This window comes from Marmota flaviventris, chromosome 13, assembly GCF_047511675.1.
Source record: "Marmota flaviventris isolate mMarFla1 chromosome 13, mMarFla1.hap1, whole genome shotgun sequence".
NCBI classification, from domain to species: domain Eukaryota; kingdom Metazoa; phylum Chordata; class Mammalia; order Rodentia; family Sciuridae; genus Marmota; species Marmota flaviventris.
The window spans coordinates 100,223,944-100,245,082 of record NC_092510.1 but is presented as its reverse complement, the minus strand read 5'-3'; the positions used below and the strand labels follow the sequence as shown (position 1 = coordinate 100,245,082).

Below are 21,139 nucleotides of genomic sequence, written 5' to 3'. Positions count from 1 at the left end.
GGTAGAAATGGGAAGCTCTTGCTGCCTGGGGCAGGGTGAAATTGTGTGTTCAAGGTTTGGGCGGTGGGTTGCTGCCTCTACCGTAGTTTTGCTGGTTCAAGGCCATCTGGTTTGATTTGGTTCCATGTAACCGTTGGCTCTTTTCAGAGCAGCCTGCATGTTTTACACTCTGGCCCCAGTTGGGCTTCTTCCTGTTCTGATACTAATCTTCTTTCTTATAACAAATGCTTATTGATCAGATACCCTGTGAAGAAGCCCCAGATTACGACCTCCTGCAGCAGTGTGCCCCTCACCACTTGCGGTGCCCCTCGCTTCCCCAGTGTGCAGCCAGGCCCACCTCGCACCTCCACGGAGGCCTCTGCCCGGTCCTCTCTGCTCTTCTGCTGTCTGAATTCTGGCCCCCGCCTTGTCCTTGGTCTCCCGGTGCCCCTGTTTCTGGACACTGCCTCCTGTCCATCTTCCACTAGAGTCATCGTTCCAGAGATGTACTCTCCCTCTTCTGGCCCCTTGTTTGCAGGAGGAAGCCACCCCTCCTAGGGCAGCTTGGATGGTCGTCACAGCCTGGCTTCAGCTTACCTTACAGGCTCATCTGCTGTCTCTCCCCTGCCCATCCCGTGTCCCAGTGCTCTCCAGTGTTTCTCAGTAGAGGCACTAGGGGCATTTCGAAGGAGACAGTTCCTCTTTGTGTGTAACTGGACACTTTAGCTCTCCTCAGTCATTGCCACAAGCAAAAGTGTTATGGAAAGCACACTCAGCAAGAGACCAAGCACTACTTGGAGGATTGGAGAACTCAGGTTTATTTACGCAGGCGGTCACAGTTGAGGTAGTGCGCTGGAGTTCTGGGCCCCGAGCTGAAGTTACATGAAGCTTGTATAGGAAATTTGACATCATTTCTTAACCATTGCAGCATTGGTGGGTTTGGATTCTTGGCCTACTTGACCAAAGACCATGCACAGGGAATTTACGATAAGTCATTCACAGGTGTAGAACAAAAACAGTACAACACCTGCGAGTGTTATCCTGAAGTGGCCTTCACCACAGGCAGCAGTAACTCAAGATGACTTTATGAGTTTATCTCCCTAAGAGCTATAGTTCTAAGAACTAAGCTTACAAGGTTATAGTTTAGACAGCAGTTAATTGGCCTAGCAATTGAGTGATGTAGCTAGATTTCTACAGAATTCAGAAAGTTGTAAAGTATAGGAGAATTAACCCTTTACCCCGGCATTGGTTCTTCATCATGTTCTTATAATTTCATTTTTTATATATTTTTAGTTGTAGATGGACATAATGCCTTTATTTTGTTTTATTTTTAGTTTTTCATGTGGTGCTGAGGATCGAACTCAGTGCCTCATGCATGCTAGGCAAGCACTCTACCCATCAGCCCCCGCCCTAGCCCCTAAGGTCATTTTATAATTAAGTCTGGTGTCTGTATCACAAAAATACCTCCTTGTTTCTAGAGGCCCCTTAGGCCCCACAGGGTCCCCTAGGGACTCCCCACCAGCCTCTTCTGTGCTTTGTACCTGTAGTTCTCCTGCCCATGGCCCGCCTCTGTGGAGGCCTGCACTTAGGTCCAGGCTGGGGTCTCCCCTGCAGCCCTGTTGATGCCTACATTGACAGGGTGTACCATACACAAAAGTGTCATGGACTGATCTTAAATGGCTGGCTTTGCTTCAACGCCTACAGTATCCTACAGTGCTGTACACAAAGTCTTCATGACGATCCCAGAGGGAAAGTGCTGGGACCTGCCAGTCACCTGTCAGTCTGTTGTATCCTGCCCCAGTATGTAGCTTTGCATAGCCTCTGGTACTGGACATAGGGAACGTTGCAAAGCAGGGTTCTTTTGGGACTTCATAATTTCCATAGGACAAAGAGAAAATGTGAATTACTGTTGTTGATCTTGTTAGCAGAACAGTGGTACTCCTCAGTCGACTCTTTGGATCCCTTGCAGCTTGTTTCAGAGTTTGTGCTAGACCAAATGGACCATTTCTCTCAACACCAAGGGGAATGCAATCAATAATGTTCAGCAAAGTGATGTTACTCTTCCTGAATCATAATCTTTGTTTTGAAAAGTGATTAACACAGAATCCCAAACTGCTCTTGTCTTTAGACAATCAGGTTGTCCTTATTCAGATTTATACACAGCGATTGAATCTCATTAGCCCGGATTTACACCGTATAGACCAAACGTGTACATAATTGAGATCTTGAAGAACTATATTAAATCTTCAACCATTTTAAAGGCAGTTTATCTTGGTATTTTACTTTATTTCTTAATACCAGTCTACACAGTTGATTTTCCCTCCAGCTAATATTTTCATTGTGTCCATATATTGAGATAAAACAGTTGTTGGATTTTAATAAAAGTGACATGCACAGTCCATTGCTGATGGCAATTGAATTAAAAGATGAGTGTATCTCCACCAGTGCGGGCCGTGGTGGTGTTAATTGTATGAGCTCTGACGCTGGCTGTTAACGCACACTAACAGAACTACAGTGCTGTGAATAGCGAGGGGGAGTCCTGCCCTTCTTCCCGCCCGTCACCACAGTTAACCCGGCTCAGAGGGAATTGTAGGCAGCCTAGGTTCCGATTCTTGCCTGGCCATTTCTAACCAAGTGGTTGCATCATCACTCCTCTCTGTGCCACCGTTTCCTCTTCTGTGACAGGGAGCTGACAGCAGTCCTCCCCGGCAGAGCTGCTGTGTCAGCTCCTGGCCAACCAGGGCACTGTGGCCAGCAGGACAGGCAGTGGGAGTGGGGATCACAGTGGTTTCTACTGGGCTCTTGGTGAAGGACAGGAAGATTTTGTAGGCCTCCTTCGTGCACTTACTACCTGTCAGTTGCCGGTCCTAGACATGGTAAACAGAAGCAGACCCCATTTCCACTAGTCAGCCTGTGTAAGCAACGTGGGGCCTTCTGTAGACATAGGAGGGAAACATGGGTCTCCCCCATTCTTTTTTTTTTAGAGAGAGAGAATCTTTAATATTTATTTTTTAGTTTTTTTTTCAGCAGACACAACATCTTTATTTGTATGTGGTGCTGAGGATCGAACCCGGGCCACACGCATGCCAGGCGAGTGCACTAGCTACTGCTTGAGCCACATCCCCAGCCCTCTCCCCCATTCTTGAGTGGTGTTTTAGCCGAGATTGCCCGTAGCCATCCTGTCTTCCTGTGCGGTGACTCCTTGTCCTTATTTTACAGCATGTCCATGTGTCTCCAGTTCTCGCCATCACAGTGGTGATGAGGTTTGAGTTTGGGAGTTTGCCTCCAACCAGAGGTCATAGTTTCAGTTGCAGTTAGTTCAGATCTCCTCCCTCTTGGCCATGCCTTTTCAGTCTCCTGCAGATCCCTCATCATCGCCCCAGAATGTGGGTGTGTCCTGGGGCTCCTGTTTATACCTCCTAGGTGACCTCGTGCATCCCGTGGTCAACTGTCCTATTTGCTGATGACACCAGGTTTATACCCTTAGTCCAGGCCTCTCCCTGGGCTTCAGCCCAAACCCATCTGCCTGTTGATGCTGCCACTTGATTTCCATGCTGGCCTCTCCATCATTCCGACTGTTGCCCAAACCAGAATTTGTGTGTGTGAACCCTGGGCTTTGTGCACACTGGGCAGGCACTCAGCCACTGGGCCACACCACCAGCCATGCTAGCCAGAATACTGGGAGTTGCCCTTGCCTCTTGTTTCCCTCAGACTTCATAGCCAATCTACTGGCTGATTCTGTGGGGTTTCCCTTTGAAATATATCCAGAATCCATTCCCCCCACCCCAGTCTGGCTGCCACCCTTTCTTCCCTGGTATTGCCATGTCCTCCCCTCTGTGCCTCTGGCACTGTGATCTTCTACACTGCAGCAGCTCTTTTGAATGTCCTCTTCTGCCCCAGAGGCTACTGGTCTCCATTGTATTATTAGTCTCCACCCCAGAATGTGGGCTCCAGGTCAGCAGCTGCTCTGTTCACAGCTGTATCCCCTGAGCCTGAAACAATGCCTGGCGCTGTTGAGTCCCCCAAGTGCTTACCAAGTGAAGGAATGTACTCTTTGGCAGTGTGATCCTGTTCTAGCCCTCAGAGAGTACTGCGCAGAGGCAGAAGGACTTGCCCTGGCCCCTTGCAGATGAGCAGCAAAGCTGAGGTTTGGCCTCTGTCAGTCTGACTTTTAGTGCACATGCTTTCTGCTGTACTACACAGCCTCCCATTTCTGAATGTTTCTGAGCACTGCCAGATCTCTAAGAATTTTGCTGGGACTTTGAAGTCTTACCATCTTGATTTTGTTCGTCGTTGTCAAATGTTTTTGAGTGCCTGGTTTCCCCAGGGCTTGTGCCAGTCACAGAAGATAAAAGGAGAGTCAATGCCTGGTCCCTGCCCTTCTACTCTCATGCATGAGTACATCCCACCTCGACTGGGTGCTCCCCAAGAAAAAATGGAATTCTACTCAAGGATTAGAACTGTGCCTGGCACAGAGGAGGCACTCTTTTGAGAGTCGTGGAAAGAAGGGCGAGAGGTAGGAAGACAGGTACTGTAATAAGTGCTGCGAGGCAGCTTTTCAGAGGCTGCTTTTGGCCTCAACATTGGCTGCCTGTGCTGACCTGAACTGGGCGCCATGCTGGTGTCCAGAGGATTCCGACTCTGCTCTGGGTGCTGGTTAGTTTTTGTTGTTGTTTTGTTTTGTTTTGTTTTTGCAATGTTGGGTAGGGTTAGAACCCAGGGCCTCACACATGCTGGTCAAGTGCTCTGCCACTGAACTGTCCCCAGCCAGGGTGCTAGTTAGAAATATCAGTTTCACCCCAAACCTGATGGACCAAACGGGGTTGGAGTATCCCATCCAAATGGAGTTGAGCCAGGGCCCACCCCTTGAGAAGGAAACACTACCCTGCTGGAAATACAGACCCCCAGAGAGGCTAACAAGTGGGCCATCAAGGAAGGACAAGATTCTGCCAAGCCTGAGAAAGGGAGGAGTCTACCCTGCCACCCTGCAGCTGCTGCAGCCCCTACTGCACCTACTGCCTGTGGAACTCTCTGGCCTTTTACCATGTGCTATCTCCTTGGTCCCCTCCCGCCCCCCCCCCCACCTTCAGCAGAAGGTACTGTCACCATTGTGTAGGTGGGAAACAGACTCAGGTTGAGCAGCAAAGCTGGAATCTATGGAATGCCAGCATCCTGGTCTTCTGTCACCTCTGTTGCCATCCAGGAAAAGGTGGCACAGATCTTAAAAAGCAGGAAACTCCTACAACGTGTAGGTGACTGGGGGAAAAGTGTTGAAATGAGTTTTTGCTTTTTTTAAGCTTTTTAAAAGAAAAAGCATTTTGATAAAATTTAATTTTGGTAGAAAATGCTTTCTGAAAATACTGCAGACTTTCCCGGTTCTATTTTCTTCCTCCACACAGGCTTGATCAAATGATTGTTTTGCTGATAAATTTAGTGTGCAGTTGGGACTTATATGTAGATTGTACTTACCCTCAAAGGGAGAGAGGATTTTATAGTTTCCATTCATTCTCATTAAAATCAGAACATTTGCATCTTAACTTTTACATCTTGTTCCAGGAATTTTAAGCAGTCTGATTGTATGGAAGTGGGTCGTATTAATTGCAAATAGGCTCGACATCTGCTCACTAACATGGAAGGGTTTTTTTTAGCTCTGTTTTGTTTTTATATATGATCTACCAGCGTGATTAAGTGAGAGCTGTTGGTGGTACTTTACAAAGCTGGGTTTTTCAGAGACTTGTAATGTACCCATAAAAATGAATTTAAGAGTGAATCTTTGAAACTTCTTGAACTGGGAGCATTTAAGCATCTTGGGATTGATAAATTTTTATCCACAGTCAGGGAGCTGTTTCCTATCTTTGGAGCCTCGGTTGGTCTGTTGCACATGGAACCGGGTGCAGTGGGTTCCAGGCCCTGGAATAAGGGCAGGAGAGCAGCATTTCTGTCTTGCCTCTATCTGCAGGGAGTGAATGAGGTCAGGTGTAGCAGCAGAGGAGAAAATGGGATCCAGGGTACTGGTGACTGACTGATAGGCAAGTTATTTCTTTCCCGATAGTAATATAACAGTGCTTCCCAAAGTGGGAACACATCTTTAAAAAAAAAAAACAAAAAACACTAATTCTTAAGGAAATTAGCATGCTCAGTAAGTTGAGGAAACATGCACTGGTTAAACAAAACTAAGCAGTCTCCTTTGTAGAGTCCTTTTCCGAGCCTTGAATATACTTTCTCCACAAACTGAGTCTTCAAGAGAAGAACATTTCATGTACTTTCCCAGATATATTTGCCCTCAGACCCCTTTTCACAGAATACACTTTGGGATATGTTATCGTGGAGAACACTTCAAATACTTACCTTAAAATGAAGAACACAAGCATCTAATTACTACTTGGATGATGTAGTTTAATGTAGGGGTGGCTCCCCAGGGTGGCTGAAAACCTCACCCCTCTGGACTTTGCAGGACCTGGCTTTTTCAAAACTGTCAGTTCCAAGCCAGTGGTGTCACTGGCTCAGTTGGGGAGCCAGAGGGAAGGTGAGGCCTCTGCGTGTTTGTGCATTCCATATTTGACAAAGAAGAGGGTGACAGGTGATTAGCAGCTGCAGCCAAAGAAAGACAAGGAAAATACAGAAATGGTTCTAGCTAGAGTAACATTTTCCCTACAGTAGTTTCTTGACCCTGGCACAGCACCTGCCACCTAGAAGGTCTTAGTGTTTGTTGAATGAATAAATTGTTAGTTGCTCTGAGGTCTTTGCTAAAAGACTGCTAGGCCATCTTACTGTGCTTCAGGTTAGTTGCATGTACATAATCTTCTTAATTTTTTTTTTAATTTTTAGTCGTAGATGGATACAGTACCTTTATTTTATTTATTTATGTGGTGCAGAGGATCGAACGCAATGCCCCACACATTCAAGGCAAGTGCTCTATGACCAAGCCCCAGCCCCAGCCCAACATGTACATGATGTTTCATGCCTTCTGGAGTTAAGGGTCAGAACATGCCCTGACAAATGTCCTTCTCAACAAAAGTATCACTGCCTCGCTGCACAGCACGTGCTCCAGGCACGGTTACTCTAGGAGCAGGAAGCGATCTGAACCGATGGAGCCAAACACTTTCTCTGTCTCTTGGAACTAGTGACAGAGAGTTGACAGCTCTAAGAAGAGGTGTCTGCTGCTATGGGAGCCAGCAGAGTTGATGACAAGAGGGCTGACGCTGCAGCTCCAACCTTCGGCCTCCATCCCGTTAACTTCTGGCTTTGGAAGCACCAGCATCTAGGTCGCATTGCCATAGTCCTCCGAGGGTTTAGTAGCACCGATCTCCCATTTAGTCCCTCCTCCAGCAGACTGTCTTGTTACCCAAAGGAAGACTCACTCACTCACCTTTAATATGGGGAAATCATTTAGAGCACTTAATTTGGGTTGATTCTTTATTGGTGCACTATTGCAATTAAGTTAGATTAATGAAAGGTAAATTCCAGTCTATACATGAAAAAAAATCTCTTGTAAAGATCCTAATTAGAATGTGTGTTTATTTAGCCTCTCATGGTTTAATTGCATCCCATCTTGCTATTTACAAACAGGCATCATTAAAGAATAATGAGTATGTGAAGAGCATTAAAACTAGCAGCAGATGCGGTAACTGGAGGTGGGGGCAGGGGGCGAGGTGCTGGTTGTATGGGTTTGGAAAGAAAGGGGAGTGCAGGACATCCCTGTCACCCTTCGGAGGCCAAGGGTAGACCTTGTGCGTGCAAGGCAGCAGCTTATCCTTGTGTGAGGCAGCAGAGTTGGGCTGCTTTTAATGTCACAGCAGCATTATCTGTAGAGGTGAACAGTCAACACACACACTTAGCCAGGTGCTTAGGTGGGAAGCTGCTTCAGCCCCGTGCCAGGCAGACTCCAGATCCTGGAGGGTCCCTGGGGAGCTGAAGGCAGCGTGCAGGCTGTGGCCTTCCTAGCACAGAGCAGCCCCAGCAGGCCCTTCAGCCGGCGCACGGAAACAAGTATGAAATAAATTGAGAAATAGGTTTATGACATTTCTTGGGCACCCCTAAAATATCTCATTCCAGTTTTACAAAATTAACAGTTGCTTCTTGTAGTAACAATGCAATTTTGTCTTTAGGTGGATGCTTAGTTGATTATATTCTATTCTAACCTGATTTTAAAGGTAGGAAAGACTCTGGATAGCAGTGAAGCAAAAGCCAAGAGAACACACGGGAACCCACTAATAATAATATATTCCGATCATTTGTTGCATAATGCTCTCATTCTTTGTATAAAATAAAGTTTTACAGGGCTGGGGGTGAAAACTCAGTGGTAGAGTGTGTGCTTAGTTTTGCAAAGTCCTGGGTCCAATCCCAATCACCAAAAAATAAATCAATAAGATAATTAAGTAAATTTTCAAACTAATTGAATGAAAGTCATGGGTAGAAGTAGTGAATCTGAGAAGCATCTTCAATCCTGATTTTACAGAATTCCTGTGCCTTGGTTTCCCCTTCTGTTATGGTTATCATTGCAAACAGTTTTGTAAATGCATTCTTTATAAATGCAAATTTCTAGTATCCAAACTATATTAAAGCCTTAGATTTCTCAAGGGATTCCTAGGTGGGTTGAAGTCCAGGGTTTAATTTATTTAAAATTGGGTTATAGAAATTCAGTTTTTGGTATAGGTGTGTTATATTTTTCTTCAAGCAAATTTGGTTTAATTTTAAGTCACTATACAGAGAAGCAAAAAAAAAAAGTTTTTTGATATTCTAACTACCACATGTATTTAAGGACGCAGATAGCTGCATTATCAAACACAGAAGAATCCAAACAGGAATGTGTAGGTGTCTCTCTTGTAGTTGTTAACTTGCAACTGTTCCATTTTCAGCTCACAGAACTGTGGGGCATATTTTTCCATTCATATTAATTGGATTTTAAAGTGACCTTGTCCGTGTATTGATTTGAATTAAAATTTTCTACATCAAGGTCAAGTTGGCATACATCCTACCGATGAGATTAAAAAGCCAGGTGCTGCCTAACAGGGTATCAACAAAAGAAATGGGGATTTCAGGTTTACCCCAGAGGACACCATGGTGCCATCCTAACCCAAGCAGTGGGTGCGTGGGCACCACCTTTGCCTGGACTTGCCTAGCCTCTCATGGAGACAGCCCCTCTTGCAGTTCCTGAGCCTGACTCTTTCCAGGAAGAGCATCCCAAGCTCCTTTTAGCCTGGACGAATGTTGCTCAGGGTGCAGGCCACTGAGAAACAGGACTGTTTATTGAGTGGAACTGTCTCGCCAGCCCTCAGCCATGAGGTCCGATCTGACACCCACTCGTATTTCAAAGGAAGTGATTCCCCCTCCTCATTTCCCCTTCTTCTTTCTCATCTCATTTCAGTAAATGGCAGAACCATTTACCTCGTGTTCAAACCATAAAACCCTTTTCTCACCTCTCATACCCAGTCCCTCAGCAGGTGCTGGCGGTTGGCAGGCCCTGGCTTCTCCCTTGCCTGTTACCACCATGCCACTTGGAGCTGCCGTCTTCCCCTTTCAGGGCTTCCCCATTCCCTCTCTTGACCCCTCCACAGAGCAGCCAGGGCTGTTTGTTAAAGCACATGTCAGACATGTCGAAACTCCCCACATCACCAGGCAAGACCAAACTCCTTATCAGAGCCCCAGAAGCTTTTCCTACCTGCCTGGCCCTCCTTAGCCTCTCCTGCATGCCTGACCTGCTTTCTGCCCCTCCTCAGCTGGGCCACTCTGCCCTACCCCACATTTGCCCTGGACTACCCTGGTCTTACCCAGGAGGCTTCAGCCAAACTTGAACCAACCCCCTTGCCCAGCTTTCTTGTCTTCAGAGTCTCAGAAGAGTACATATTTTTGCCCACCACCCGCAGAGTGTCCAGTTGTAAGAGCTTTGTTGACTGTCCCATCGGCAGCCCTCGCTGCAACACCTGGCACGTGAACACTTGAGGGAACTAACAGATGAACAACCCGATTAAGGTGTCATTTTTCACATTCATTTCTAAACTGCCCCTTTTGTTCACTTCCTTCATAACTCTGCAATTTAGATTTGTTCCTTTATACACGCACTGGCCGCTTGGCTTCTCTAGGCCATTGCTTGTGGACGTCTGCTTCATTCATCTCTGTGGGGCCTAGCGCCTTACGTGCATATGACGGGCACGTGATAGATGGTTGGTTGGACAGATGGAAGGTGGAAAGGAACAGGCAGGCGAGCCTGTTGCAGCCCAGGGCAGTTCAGGTTTCCAGTGTACGTCTCTCTGCCTCCTGCCTTTCTCCATCCCTTATTTGTTCCCCTTGTGTCTGCATGGCTTCTTCCTTTTTGTTCCCCATTTACTCCTCATGTTTTCCTGTCCAAATTCTAGAAAGAGGCAGTTTTACTGACTTAAGCAGTTTGGGCAGGGCCTGCTTTCCCAGCCACTGTGTCATGCCCTGGGCCTGGTATCCATGTGTCGTGATGTGGATGTGAGGTGTCCCCCAAAAACTCATGTGTGAGACAATGCAAGAAGGTTCAAAGAAGAGAGATTGGGTGTGAGAGCCTTAACCCAGTTAGTGAATTAATCCCCTGGTGGGATTAGCTGAAGGTGGTAGGTGTGGCTGGAGGAGTATAAACTTTGGATCTAGTGAGTGGAGTCTCTCTCTCTTTCTCTGCTTTCTGAGTATCTTTTGAGCTGCTTCCCTCCACCACACTCTTCTGCCATGATGTCCTGCCTCACCTCGCGCCTGGTTGTCTGTGGACTGAGACGTCTGAAACCAGGAGCCCACAAATAAACTCTCACTCCTCTACAATTGTTTTGGTCAGACCTTTTGGGCACAGCAGTGAAAAGGCTGACTAAAACAGCTGCTGCCCCATGAGCCGGGAGTGTCCTGTGTGGTGGCTTCACCTGTGCAGACTCCTCTTCAGAGCTGTTAGGTATTTCCAGGATGTTCAAGAAAACCACGGCAGGTGCTCCTTCTGCCAGCTACCCTGTGTCCCGCCTGCCTGCGTAAGGTCCCTAGGGAATGGCGCTGTTTTTCGTGTGGCTAGGCCTGCACACACCTTTTCCCTCAAAGGGCTTGGGTGTGGATTTGAATGTATGCTTTATAAACTAAAGTGGACCGAATTTTACTGTGGCAGTTTGGGGGGATTTTGCATAACACTGCAAGGGAAGCCCAGAGGGAGCACCAACCAAGAGCAGGAAGCAAATTCTCTGTTCTTTTTGTTTCTTTATAATTGTGTGTGGATTTTTGTTGTGGGGAAGACAAGATAAGATCTGAACATTTTTTTATTTTTAATATAAAATGGGAAATTATTTTATAATCCTTCCTTATCATGAAACTTGGCAAATGGATGCACCCCTCTGAAGACATTTCCCAGAAACCATGACAGTTGGGATTGAGAAGAGAGGACTGAGTTAAGGCAAAATAAGAAGTGCCTGGATTTCGAACATTGATGGCTCATTAGCAAATGATTCCAATTTATTCATCAATGAAATAAGCCACCTAATGAAAAATAAACCTTATTAGGCAGGTGTATAGGAACTATTAAAAATAATGGCAGCAGTGATACTAATAATTGCTGCTGTGCGATGAGCACCAGTCGTGATGTGCTAGACCCTTGGTAGCACAGCTGTGCTGTCCTGCAGAGGATTCTGCCATGGAGCTGAGGAGGTCAAGGCCGCTGGGCTGCTCCCCAGCCACACTGCTCCATCTGTACACAGGAGAATCTGAACTTGGGTCCCAGATTCCGAAGCCCTGGCTCTTGCCTCTTTCCATGCTGCCTTTCCCTGTGATGAAGAGAAGCCCTGCAGGAGCCCTGACTGAGCCCCTGCCATGTGACAGTCATTCTCCTGGTCCACAGGTGAGGGAACGGGCTTGCCTGCCATCACATAGCCAAACTCAGGCCTGTTTTTCTCCAGATCTGTGGCCATGACTCTTGCTCTTGCCCTGCTGGTGAGTGGTTTCCTGACTTGTAGGTGGATAGAACCTGCAGGCAGCCTCCTTTTCCCTGGCCCTTGTCACAAGGAAAAGCAGGCTTGGGCTCTTAGAGCCACAAGGACGTGGTCCCTGTGTGGGAGTCGCTTCTGCTTTGCTTCCTTCCCCACATCGAATTGCTTCACAGGGTGTCACATTTTGTCAGCAGAGGTATCCCTGGGTCCCCCTGTTGAGCAGCAAAGTCAGCGGCCTTGAGCACGAAAGAACTGTGGTTTTCTGTGTGACAGTGCTTCCAAGTCACACTGCCCCATTTTCTTTTTATGGTGTTCCTCAGGGTCCAGTGGCCTCTTTAGCCCCCAGCAGACAGTCTTTCCTCTGGGCCTCAGCCTTGCTGGGGCTCCAGCCTTTGGCTCCATTGGGTCTCGGTTTCCAAGAGAGGCAACATTCCCACCCCCTTGCCTCTGAGTTCCCAGGCCTGTCACCACTACAGCTTCCCAAGCTGCTGTTCAGAGGACAGTTCTGCCCAGCCCAGCTCCTCCAGGGCTACCATACCAGCAGCTGTGCAGAATTCCACACGCTGACTTTAAAAAAAAAACATTAAAATTAGATGAAGTAGGTACTTTATTAGAATCTTATGGTGGGGTGAGGAGTGCATGTAAAAAGCCATTTGTGAGGGGACCCAGGGGTCCTGCAGAGCAGGATTTTGAGCCATTTAGCAGAGTGCCAGGGAAGATTGCTGGTGGCTGAAACATTTCAGTGACCCTTGAGTCTGGTCACCCTTGCTTGTGTGTGAATCATGGGGGCCAGGCAGGAGCTGGGGAAATTGCATGAGGCAGCTTCTGGCCCTGCCCTGAAAAACAGACACCTTGGACTCAAAGCTTTGGAAACCTCAGCTTCCTCTGTTAAGAATGGGATTGAGGGGGCCAGGGCTGTAGCTCAGTGATAGAGCGCTTGCTTAGCATGTGTGAGGCCATGGGTTTGCTCCCCAGCACCACATAAAACTAAGTAAACAAAATAAAGGCATTGTGTCCATCTACAACTAAAAATACTTAAAAAAAAAAAAAAAAAAAGGAAGAAGAAGAAGAATGGAATTGAGAGCCCTGCTTGGACAGCATCCCTAGTTCCTAGAGGAGAAAGCCACAGCCCCTGAGCACACCCCTGTCCTCGTTATGGAGCAAAGGGGGAGAGCTGTGTAATTTGGAAAGGAGACCCCAGGAGTCCGTGAGAAACCAGGGTGGCCCTGATGCTTTTTTCAGGCCACATCTGAAAGCATCTCTTGGAGGAGCGTCCGTAGGAGTAGGGAAGCTCGTCTATACAGCCACCTCTACCCTGACCCAAGCCTCCTCTGCTAAATGCCCTCTCCCTCGAGATTCCCCCTGGTGCAGCGCTCAGGTGCCCTCCACTTACCTCAGGCACGTTGGTCGTTTTTGTCACCTTTTTCAAGGTAGGGGCCATATTTGATACTTTTGACATCCCTAGACCTCAGTTTACCTCTTTAAAACATGGGAGAGTTGGGAAAAATGGTTTTCTGAATCCTTTGCAGTGCCACAGTTACCTACTCCTCTGACTCAAGTGTCTCAGGCCAGTGGCTCGCGGTGCAGACATTAGTTGAGATGTTCGCCGTGGCCTGCTCTCCCTTTAGAACTAGCACTTAGGGAAGCCTCTTGACACTGCATGGAAAAAAAAAACACTCCTAAACCTCCTTTAGGTCTCTTCCTGCCTCTCTTCTCACCCCTTTCTTTCTTGTTTTTTTCTTTTCTTTTTATACCTTCACTTTGAAAAACATCATTTGAGTGACAGCAGACCCCGTAAGGACGCCTGCACATCAGAGTCTTACCTTGCTTGTATGTGGAAAACAGCATTGTGGTTGGCTTTATGTTAATAATCGGCTTCTTTTTTAAAATGATATATCCCCTCCCCTAGCAGGCCCCAGACATGCAGCCAGTCTGGGTGGCAGGCCCTGCGCGGTCGCCTTCAGCTCGTACGCCCATGCTTCCTACCAGGGCAGGGTGCTGTCTGGACCTGGGCCCCTCAGCACTGGTCAGCACACCACCCTGGGTCCTGGCCACAGTGTTGCTCAGTTTGTAGGTGCTTTGCCCTGGTCAGCCTGCCCTTGGAAGGAATAAGGGTTTGAGTGATCTGCTTCTCTCACCTTGGAGGTGCACTACCAGCAGGGTAACATCTCAACCATCAGAAGTGTTGGGTTTTTTTTTTTTTTTTTTTTTTTTTTTTTTTTTTTTTTTTGTCATGCCAGGGATTGAACTCAAAGGCACTTAACCTCTGAGTTCTCTGAGCCACATCCCCTGCCCTTTTTTATATTTTATTTAGAGACAGGGCCTCGCTGAGTTGCTGAGGCTGGCCTCACGCTCCCAAGCTTCTGGGATTACAGGCATGGGCCACCACACCCAACTCTGTGTTGGTGGTAGAACCTGGCCAGGGGCTGGCAGTCCGCACTTCCAAACACTCTCAGGAAGTGGGGACGTACCGACTGCCTGCTCAGGAAGGAGGGTGCTCGCTTTGACTCTGTACAGCATGCCACTTGAACACTCACCAGCACCAGCCACCTCAGGAAGAGTGATGAGCTCTCAGGAGATGTGCAGTTCAGTCTAGAACAGTGTTGCCTTGGCAACAGCAGGCGTGCTTCATTACCAGATGGTGTTAGCGTTTATCTGTGGCTTCCCATAGCCGTTGCCAAAATCCAACCCATAACAGTCAGCGGGCATCTTGCTTCTGACCATGGTAGCATTGGCTAGTTTGTGGAAAGATGTCCATTGGCCTGTCTGTGACACATTGTCATATTAGTCTGTCAGAAGTCCAAGGTCACTACAACCTGGCATCCCCATACACTAGAAACTTGCACATTCCTGAGTCGTGAGAATCTGACTCACTGTGGAGTGACATTGGTGCGGGAAGGATACTGCAGAACAAGCCTGGAGCTCATCTTGATGGCACAGCCAGAGGGCTGGGTCTCCTGCCCTGTCACACCACACTCAGAGGCTCTGTTGAGTGCCTCGCCTCAGGATGTGCTTGATCTGGACCCCCTCTCAATCTCCTCAGCTGGCCCCTCTGCATTTCATTTTGCAGCTGTGCAAACAGGCATGAGCGGCTATCTGACTTGCCCTGGGCACACTGCCTGGATATGGCACCTGCAAGGCAGAACCATTTGCAAAAGCACAGGCACAAAATCTGTACACCAAGTGGTAGTCTCTGGGGTCAGCGAAACCTGGCGGATCAGTGTTGGCAGCTTCGCATGCCTGACCTGCAGACGTGCATGCTCCTGTCTGGCACTCACTCATCAGACCCCACAGTATTGCCCAACTTTCTGGGCCCAGCACCACCATCATCCCATCCCCAGCCACCCTGCGGCCAGCTATGACAGCAGAAGGGAAGATAAGTGGCAAGTTCACCAACATGGAGTTGGTAGCAGGTCTGGCTCCAGCCATGATATTAACTGGCTTCAAGTCATGCCACCTCAGGAAAGTGCAAACAAGGGCTCCAGCTGAGTGACACTAGCTTCCACTGAGCGCTTCCTCTGTGCTGCCCCCTCCGTCAGGGCATCATCTCATAGGACTCCTCCCAGCCTTTCTGAGATGGAGGAAGCTGACGTTGAGAGAACGTGAGGATCAGGGCCAAGCTCTCCAGGGGCACAGCCAAGTCTTAACTCCTTGTGTGTCTATTCCAAAGCCTTCAAAACTCTGCATGGTGTCACCACAACCATGTTATACATTCAGAAAGCCCTAGTTCTGTGCCTCTGCAGGGCCCTTATTTTTCACAAAGCTCCTTTCTGGCTTTGTGAAAAATAAAAATTGACAAACTTCATAGAGTTTGGTAGATTTGAAAGATGGTAAAAGTCAAACCAGTGCAAGACATCACGGCACTGATGGTCCACAAACCACTGCAGCCCCAAATGTGGTCTTGCCCCAAACAACCAAACCTGAGCCTCATCTAATTGCCAGTTTGTAGGAAGCCCAGAGTAAGAAAGAACATGTTAAAGTGCACCACAGGGACATTGCCAGCAAATCCAGCCTGGAAACCTCTAAAAATAATCCAGTTTCTTTAATAAAATGCAGTGAGGGAGGAGCCTTCCCATTTAGACGAGACTTAAGAGATGTGTTAACCAGTCACACCTGTGGACCATATATGGATCTTAATAGAAGCAAAAAAATTTTAAGTGACTGTTTAAGAGATTGTTTTCATCACTGTGACCAAAAGACGCAACAAGAGCAACGTAGAGGAAGAAAAGATTGATTTTTGGCTCACCATTTCAGAGGTTCAGTTCATGATCAGCCAACTCCACAGGTTGACTCAAGGTGAGACAGAGCATCATGGCAGAAGGGAGTGGTGAGGAAAGCAGCTCAGGAGATGGCATTCAGGAAGCAGAGAGCTCTGCTCACCAGGGACAAAACATGACCCCAAATGCATACCCCTAGGGAACTGCTTCCTCCAGTCACACCCTGCCTGCTCTTAGCCACCACCCAGTTAATCCATTCAAGTGGATTAGTTCCACTGATTAGATTTTGGCTCTCATAATCTGATCGTTTCACTTCTGAAAATTCATTGCCTCTCACATGAGTTTTTGGGGGACACCTCATATCCAACCTTATAACAGTGACATTGATGAGACTGGAAATCTGAATAGGCTCAACTGGGTGTTTGATGATACTGGAGAGGCTTTGTTTGGGTGTGGGGTGGCATCATGGTTATGCTCTTCTGTTTTCAGGGCCCTTATCTTCTAGAGATATATATGCAACTATTTAACTTAGAAAGGATAGCATGCTCTGGGGGTGTGGCCCAGTGGTAACACTCGTCTGGCATATGTGAGGCACTGGGTTCCATCCTCAGCACCACATAAAAATAAGTAAATAAAAAAAATAAAGGTATCATGTCCATCTACGATTTTAAAATATTTAAAAAAAAAAAAAAAAGAATGGCTTTCCTCTTAGGAAAAAAAAAAAAGATACCATGTCTATTAGTTGTTGCAAAATAACATAGGGAGGGAAAGGGAGATCTAGGTGAAAGGGGTTGGTAATTGTTGCAGTTTGAATGAACCCATGGGAATCCTTCATACTCTATCACTTTCTCTTGTATGTTTTTAAATCTTCTATAATAAAAGGGTTTATAAAAACTACATTGGGAGGGCTAGGGCTGTAGCTCAGTGGCAGAGCGTTTGCCCAGCATGGGTGAGATACTGGGTTTGATCTTTAGCATCATATGTAAAAAAATAAATAAACAAATAAAATAAAGGCATACTGTCCATCTACAACTACAAAAATAATAATAATAAATAAATACTACATTGGTGTTGGGGTAGATGTTGGATTTAGTATGTTTTATTTTGCTTCTGTTCAGTGACTTGCATAAATGGCATGAACAGAATGAAAAAGGTATGTGTGGACCATTCTAATTGGCTCTGCCCTTGTAGGTAGCAGTTTGGCAGATGGTTTCAGAAACCTTAAAATATTTGTACTGTTTGCCCTGGTAATGTCAAGTCTGCAAATGTACCATAAGGTAGAAACAGTCCCAAATACAGTGGAAGCTTTTTAACAGAAGTGCACATCGCAGCCGGGTTTTTATTAGAGGAAACTTGGAAGCAAGTTAAATTCCAACAACAGGAGAAGGATTAAAAGATCAGTCTGTCACCCTCTAGAACTGCCCACATCACCTCACAGTGCCTAGCAGTTGAGAGCAATGCCTGTCATAATTTTAAGTAAAATTCTGATTTGAAATTATGTGCATATAGTTTTAATTATAACCATCTAGAAATTCAGAAATCTTTGGTAATAAAAGTACTAAAGTGGGGGATAGAGCTCAGTTGGTAGAGTGATTGCCTAGCATGCACAAGGCCCTGGGTTCAATCCCCAGCCCAAACAAACAAACAAAAAAAACACTAAAGGGGGGCTGGGTGGTGGCTCAGTGGCAGAGCACTTACCTAGTGTGTATGAGACACTGGGTTTGATTTTCAGCACTGCATATAAATAAATAAAATAAAGGTCCATTGACAACTAAAAAATAAAAATACTAAAGGAAGGTCCCCAAAATGTGAATGGGATTATCTTTGAATGGGAAGAACAATTTATCTTCTTTTTTCTCTAATTTTAGAGTTTTGCATAATAACATTTTTTTCACTTTTTAAGCTTTAGCTGGCTTTAAAATACCAAAATTAACTTTAAAAAATTGTAATATAAAATTTCTGATGTCTTTAGGGTGTTTCTGAAATCCACCTTGAGAAACTTAAGAAATTATGACAATTTGACAGTAGTCAGCTAGATTTGGTGTTTTGAAGAAACAGTTTTTAATTATCCATGCTTCTTGCAAAAGAGGGTTAAAATATTCAGTTAGAAATGGTGGCCCTCCTGCAGAAAGTTTGAAGCCTGCCTCCACTCAGCCCAGGGCCAGGCCACCTCCCTGGTCCTCATTGCAACACCGAGACCCTGTTATTTTCCTCCCCTCCCTCCTTCCCTTACAGTAGGCTGCTTTTGACTTAAGAGTTGCTGACCCTACCACTGTGGTTTATTGGCATCCTTATAAGTAATGATTCTCAGTCACTCAAAAAAGAACCTACTGAATGTTACCTGGTGTGCACAGAAATAGGTGTTTATTAGCGCTCCCTTAAATGTAAACAAATGTGTTGCCTCCCATTCTCACCCTACTTCTTTTCTGTGCTGGTTTAGGCATATGGAAACAGGTGTCAACCCAGCACTCAAAATTATTGAAGGAGGGCTGGGGTTGGAGGTATAAGCTTAGTGGCAGAGACCTTGCTTAGCATAGCGAGACCATGGATTCCACCCCAGCATCACAAAAAATAAATAAATAAAGTTGTTGAAGGAGCCAGATATTGAGTTGTTCATGGGCACCCAAGAGTACTCAAGGGAAGAGGACCGCAGCCGCTAGGCCGGCCAGTTGAAAAACTGCAAGAAATAGGGAAATAAGGAAGTGTGGCCCAAGGTGGCAATTCTAGAAACTGACAGCAGGTTGGTGTCAAAGGATTGGTATTGCCATGTGGGACTGAGGCTTTTGTCTTTTGCAGACCAGCAGGGCCGGCTTTCAGCTAATTCTGTGATGTCAGGCCCCACGGGAACAACCCAGACCCGCAGGCCTTGAACGGGTCCTGGATCAGGTCTACCTCCAGGGTCTCATCTAGGAACTGAGAAAAAGACTTAGCAAAGTATCAGAAATTTCCCAAGCCCCTGGAGAAAGGGCAGTGCTGTTGCTATTCTTGGTGCTGAGTCCATCCCGAGCGAGCGCAGCGGGCTTCTCTCTCCCTGGCACATATGAAGGTGCACTTTTTTTAGGTGTTTTTTTAATCCATAATACGTGCTCAGGTTCTAAGAGAGTAAGAGCACTTAAATGTGTTTCCAGGATCATGTTTCTTTTTCTGGAGATAAAACCAAGCAACTTCCTTTTACCTTCAGACTGTATTTTGGTACTACTTCTCCACTTTCTACCAGCTGCTATAAATAGATGGTTCATCCGTGGGGTCCTTGTGCCGGCACTGACTCTCCGTATTGTGCACTCTCCATGTTCCCTGGATATAAATAGGGCCATGCTAGTATGAAAATAAATGTGCTCGCTGAGTCCTAGAATGCCAGAATTATAGGATCCTAGCCTTCGGAAAAAGATGATGAGTCTATCTTAAGATGGTAGGGGGTGGATACTTTATCTAGCAGATAGTAAACATACGCAAAAATTACCCAGAATGTTTATAAGCCAGAAATACAGATAAATTCAGGGAGGTCAGATGAGCTGGGCCACAGCACCCTTCAGTGGTTACAGGAAAATCCTGAGTTGTGGAGTGCCTCAGGCAAAGGCTCCATGTCCCTCCAGTTGTCCCCTGCAGCCTCACTCAGAAGCAGCCTAGCCAGGTAACTGTTGTTCTTCCAGTGCTGTCAGCTGGGAGTGATCTGCATGTTCAGTGTGTGCTTGTGTTTTGACAGGTGACCTTGGGGAAGGTGTTGAGAGTGATCGTGGTCATGAGGAGCCTGTTCATTGACCGAACAATAGTGAAGGGGTATAACGAAAACGTCTACATGGAGGACGGCAAGGTGAGTGCTCTGCAGTCTTGGGGTTGTGTAGTGCTGTTCTGTCTTGTTCTTTATTTTCTGTATTCCACAACAAATAGAGTCCCAGATGAATGGCATTAAAAACTAGCGATCATAGCCAAAATGATCGACAGACAGAGGTTTGTCAGCGTGAAGATGAACGTGTACAAAAACATTCCACTCTCTCTACTTGCATTTTTCATCAAGCTCCTGCTTTTCCTCTAAGCCTGATGCCCTTAGTTGAATTTCTAATTCATCACCTTAGACCCCGGCTGCCTCATTAAACATGTCTTCTGAGGAAATAGATTTTTTCCCCCAAAGTCAGTCCGTACATCAATAGCCCAGGGTTCAGCATTTCGCTTTTCCTAGAACCAAGAGGAAATGCGAGCTGATTTGACACAACTTGATGCCACTCTTTCCACAAAACTAACAAGGAGCCTTCAGGAAGTTGCCTACTCACAGCCACAGATGCTGACGCCACTGTGGAAGGAGGACACGTGCTGTCCAGGGTGTCTGTTCTGTGGGAGGCTCACCTGGGTGGACCCCTAGTCTCTTGTGACTCCACACTCTCCATATGGCTCTATAGAGCAGCCAGGGTCTTAATGGGAGCTGATAGCTTTCATTTGTGCTGCCTCCCAAGCGTAATGAGCAGCCTTTCCAGAGACTCCCAGGTCCTCCCAGTCCTCACGATGCCCCCTCTCAGGAGTCACCCCCACCGCCCCCCCAACTCTCACTCAGACTAAAAAGTTTGTTACTAGTTCTCACCCCACAGTGACCATGGTGCATTGAGAATAGAAGGTTCTTCAGAAACAGGTGGAAATGTGCTTAGCAAAGGACGTCGTATTACACGAGCTGCAGCCCATGGTGTAACGTCTGCGTTTTGAGCAAGTCACCCACATCCCAATGTCCATGTGCGTGCTGGCCATGTGGAGAGTCACTCGTCCTCTAGCTCTCATCAGTCTCTGCACCAGAGCAGGTCATTCGTTGAGGGGAGATTTCCGTTTTTCTTTGGGAAAAATCAAACTGTCCTTGGAGGAAACATGGAGGCGGGGGTGAGCAGTCAGGCAGGTGTGGCCTGCGAATGGCTCTAAACTCTGGCAGCAGCTCCAGAAGGAAGTCCATGCACTGTCCACAACTGACGCCTCTCCAGGTCGGTGCATACCCTGCAGTGGGACCTGGCCACTTAGAGGTTCCTTGGGTCTCTCCAAGGTTGATGA

The 21,139-nt window shown here is 46.8% G+C and overlaps 1 protein-coding gene across 1 annotated transcript in view; it reads left to right on the top strand.

Annotated features, from left to right (window-relative positions):
- Positions 1-21,139, top strand: part of Med27 (mediator complex subunit 27) — a 183,424-nt gene that overhangs the window by 135,674 nt on the left and 26,611 nt on the right. Inside the window, exon 5 of the mRNA XM_027942550.3 lies at positions 19,818-19,925. Within this exon, the coding sequence (XP_027798351.2) occupies positions 19,818-19,925 (108 nt within the window). The remainder of the gene's footprint in view (positions 1-19,817; positions 19,926-21,139) is intronic.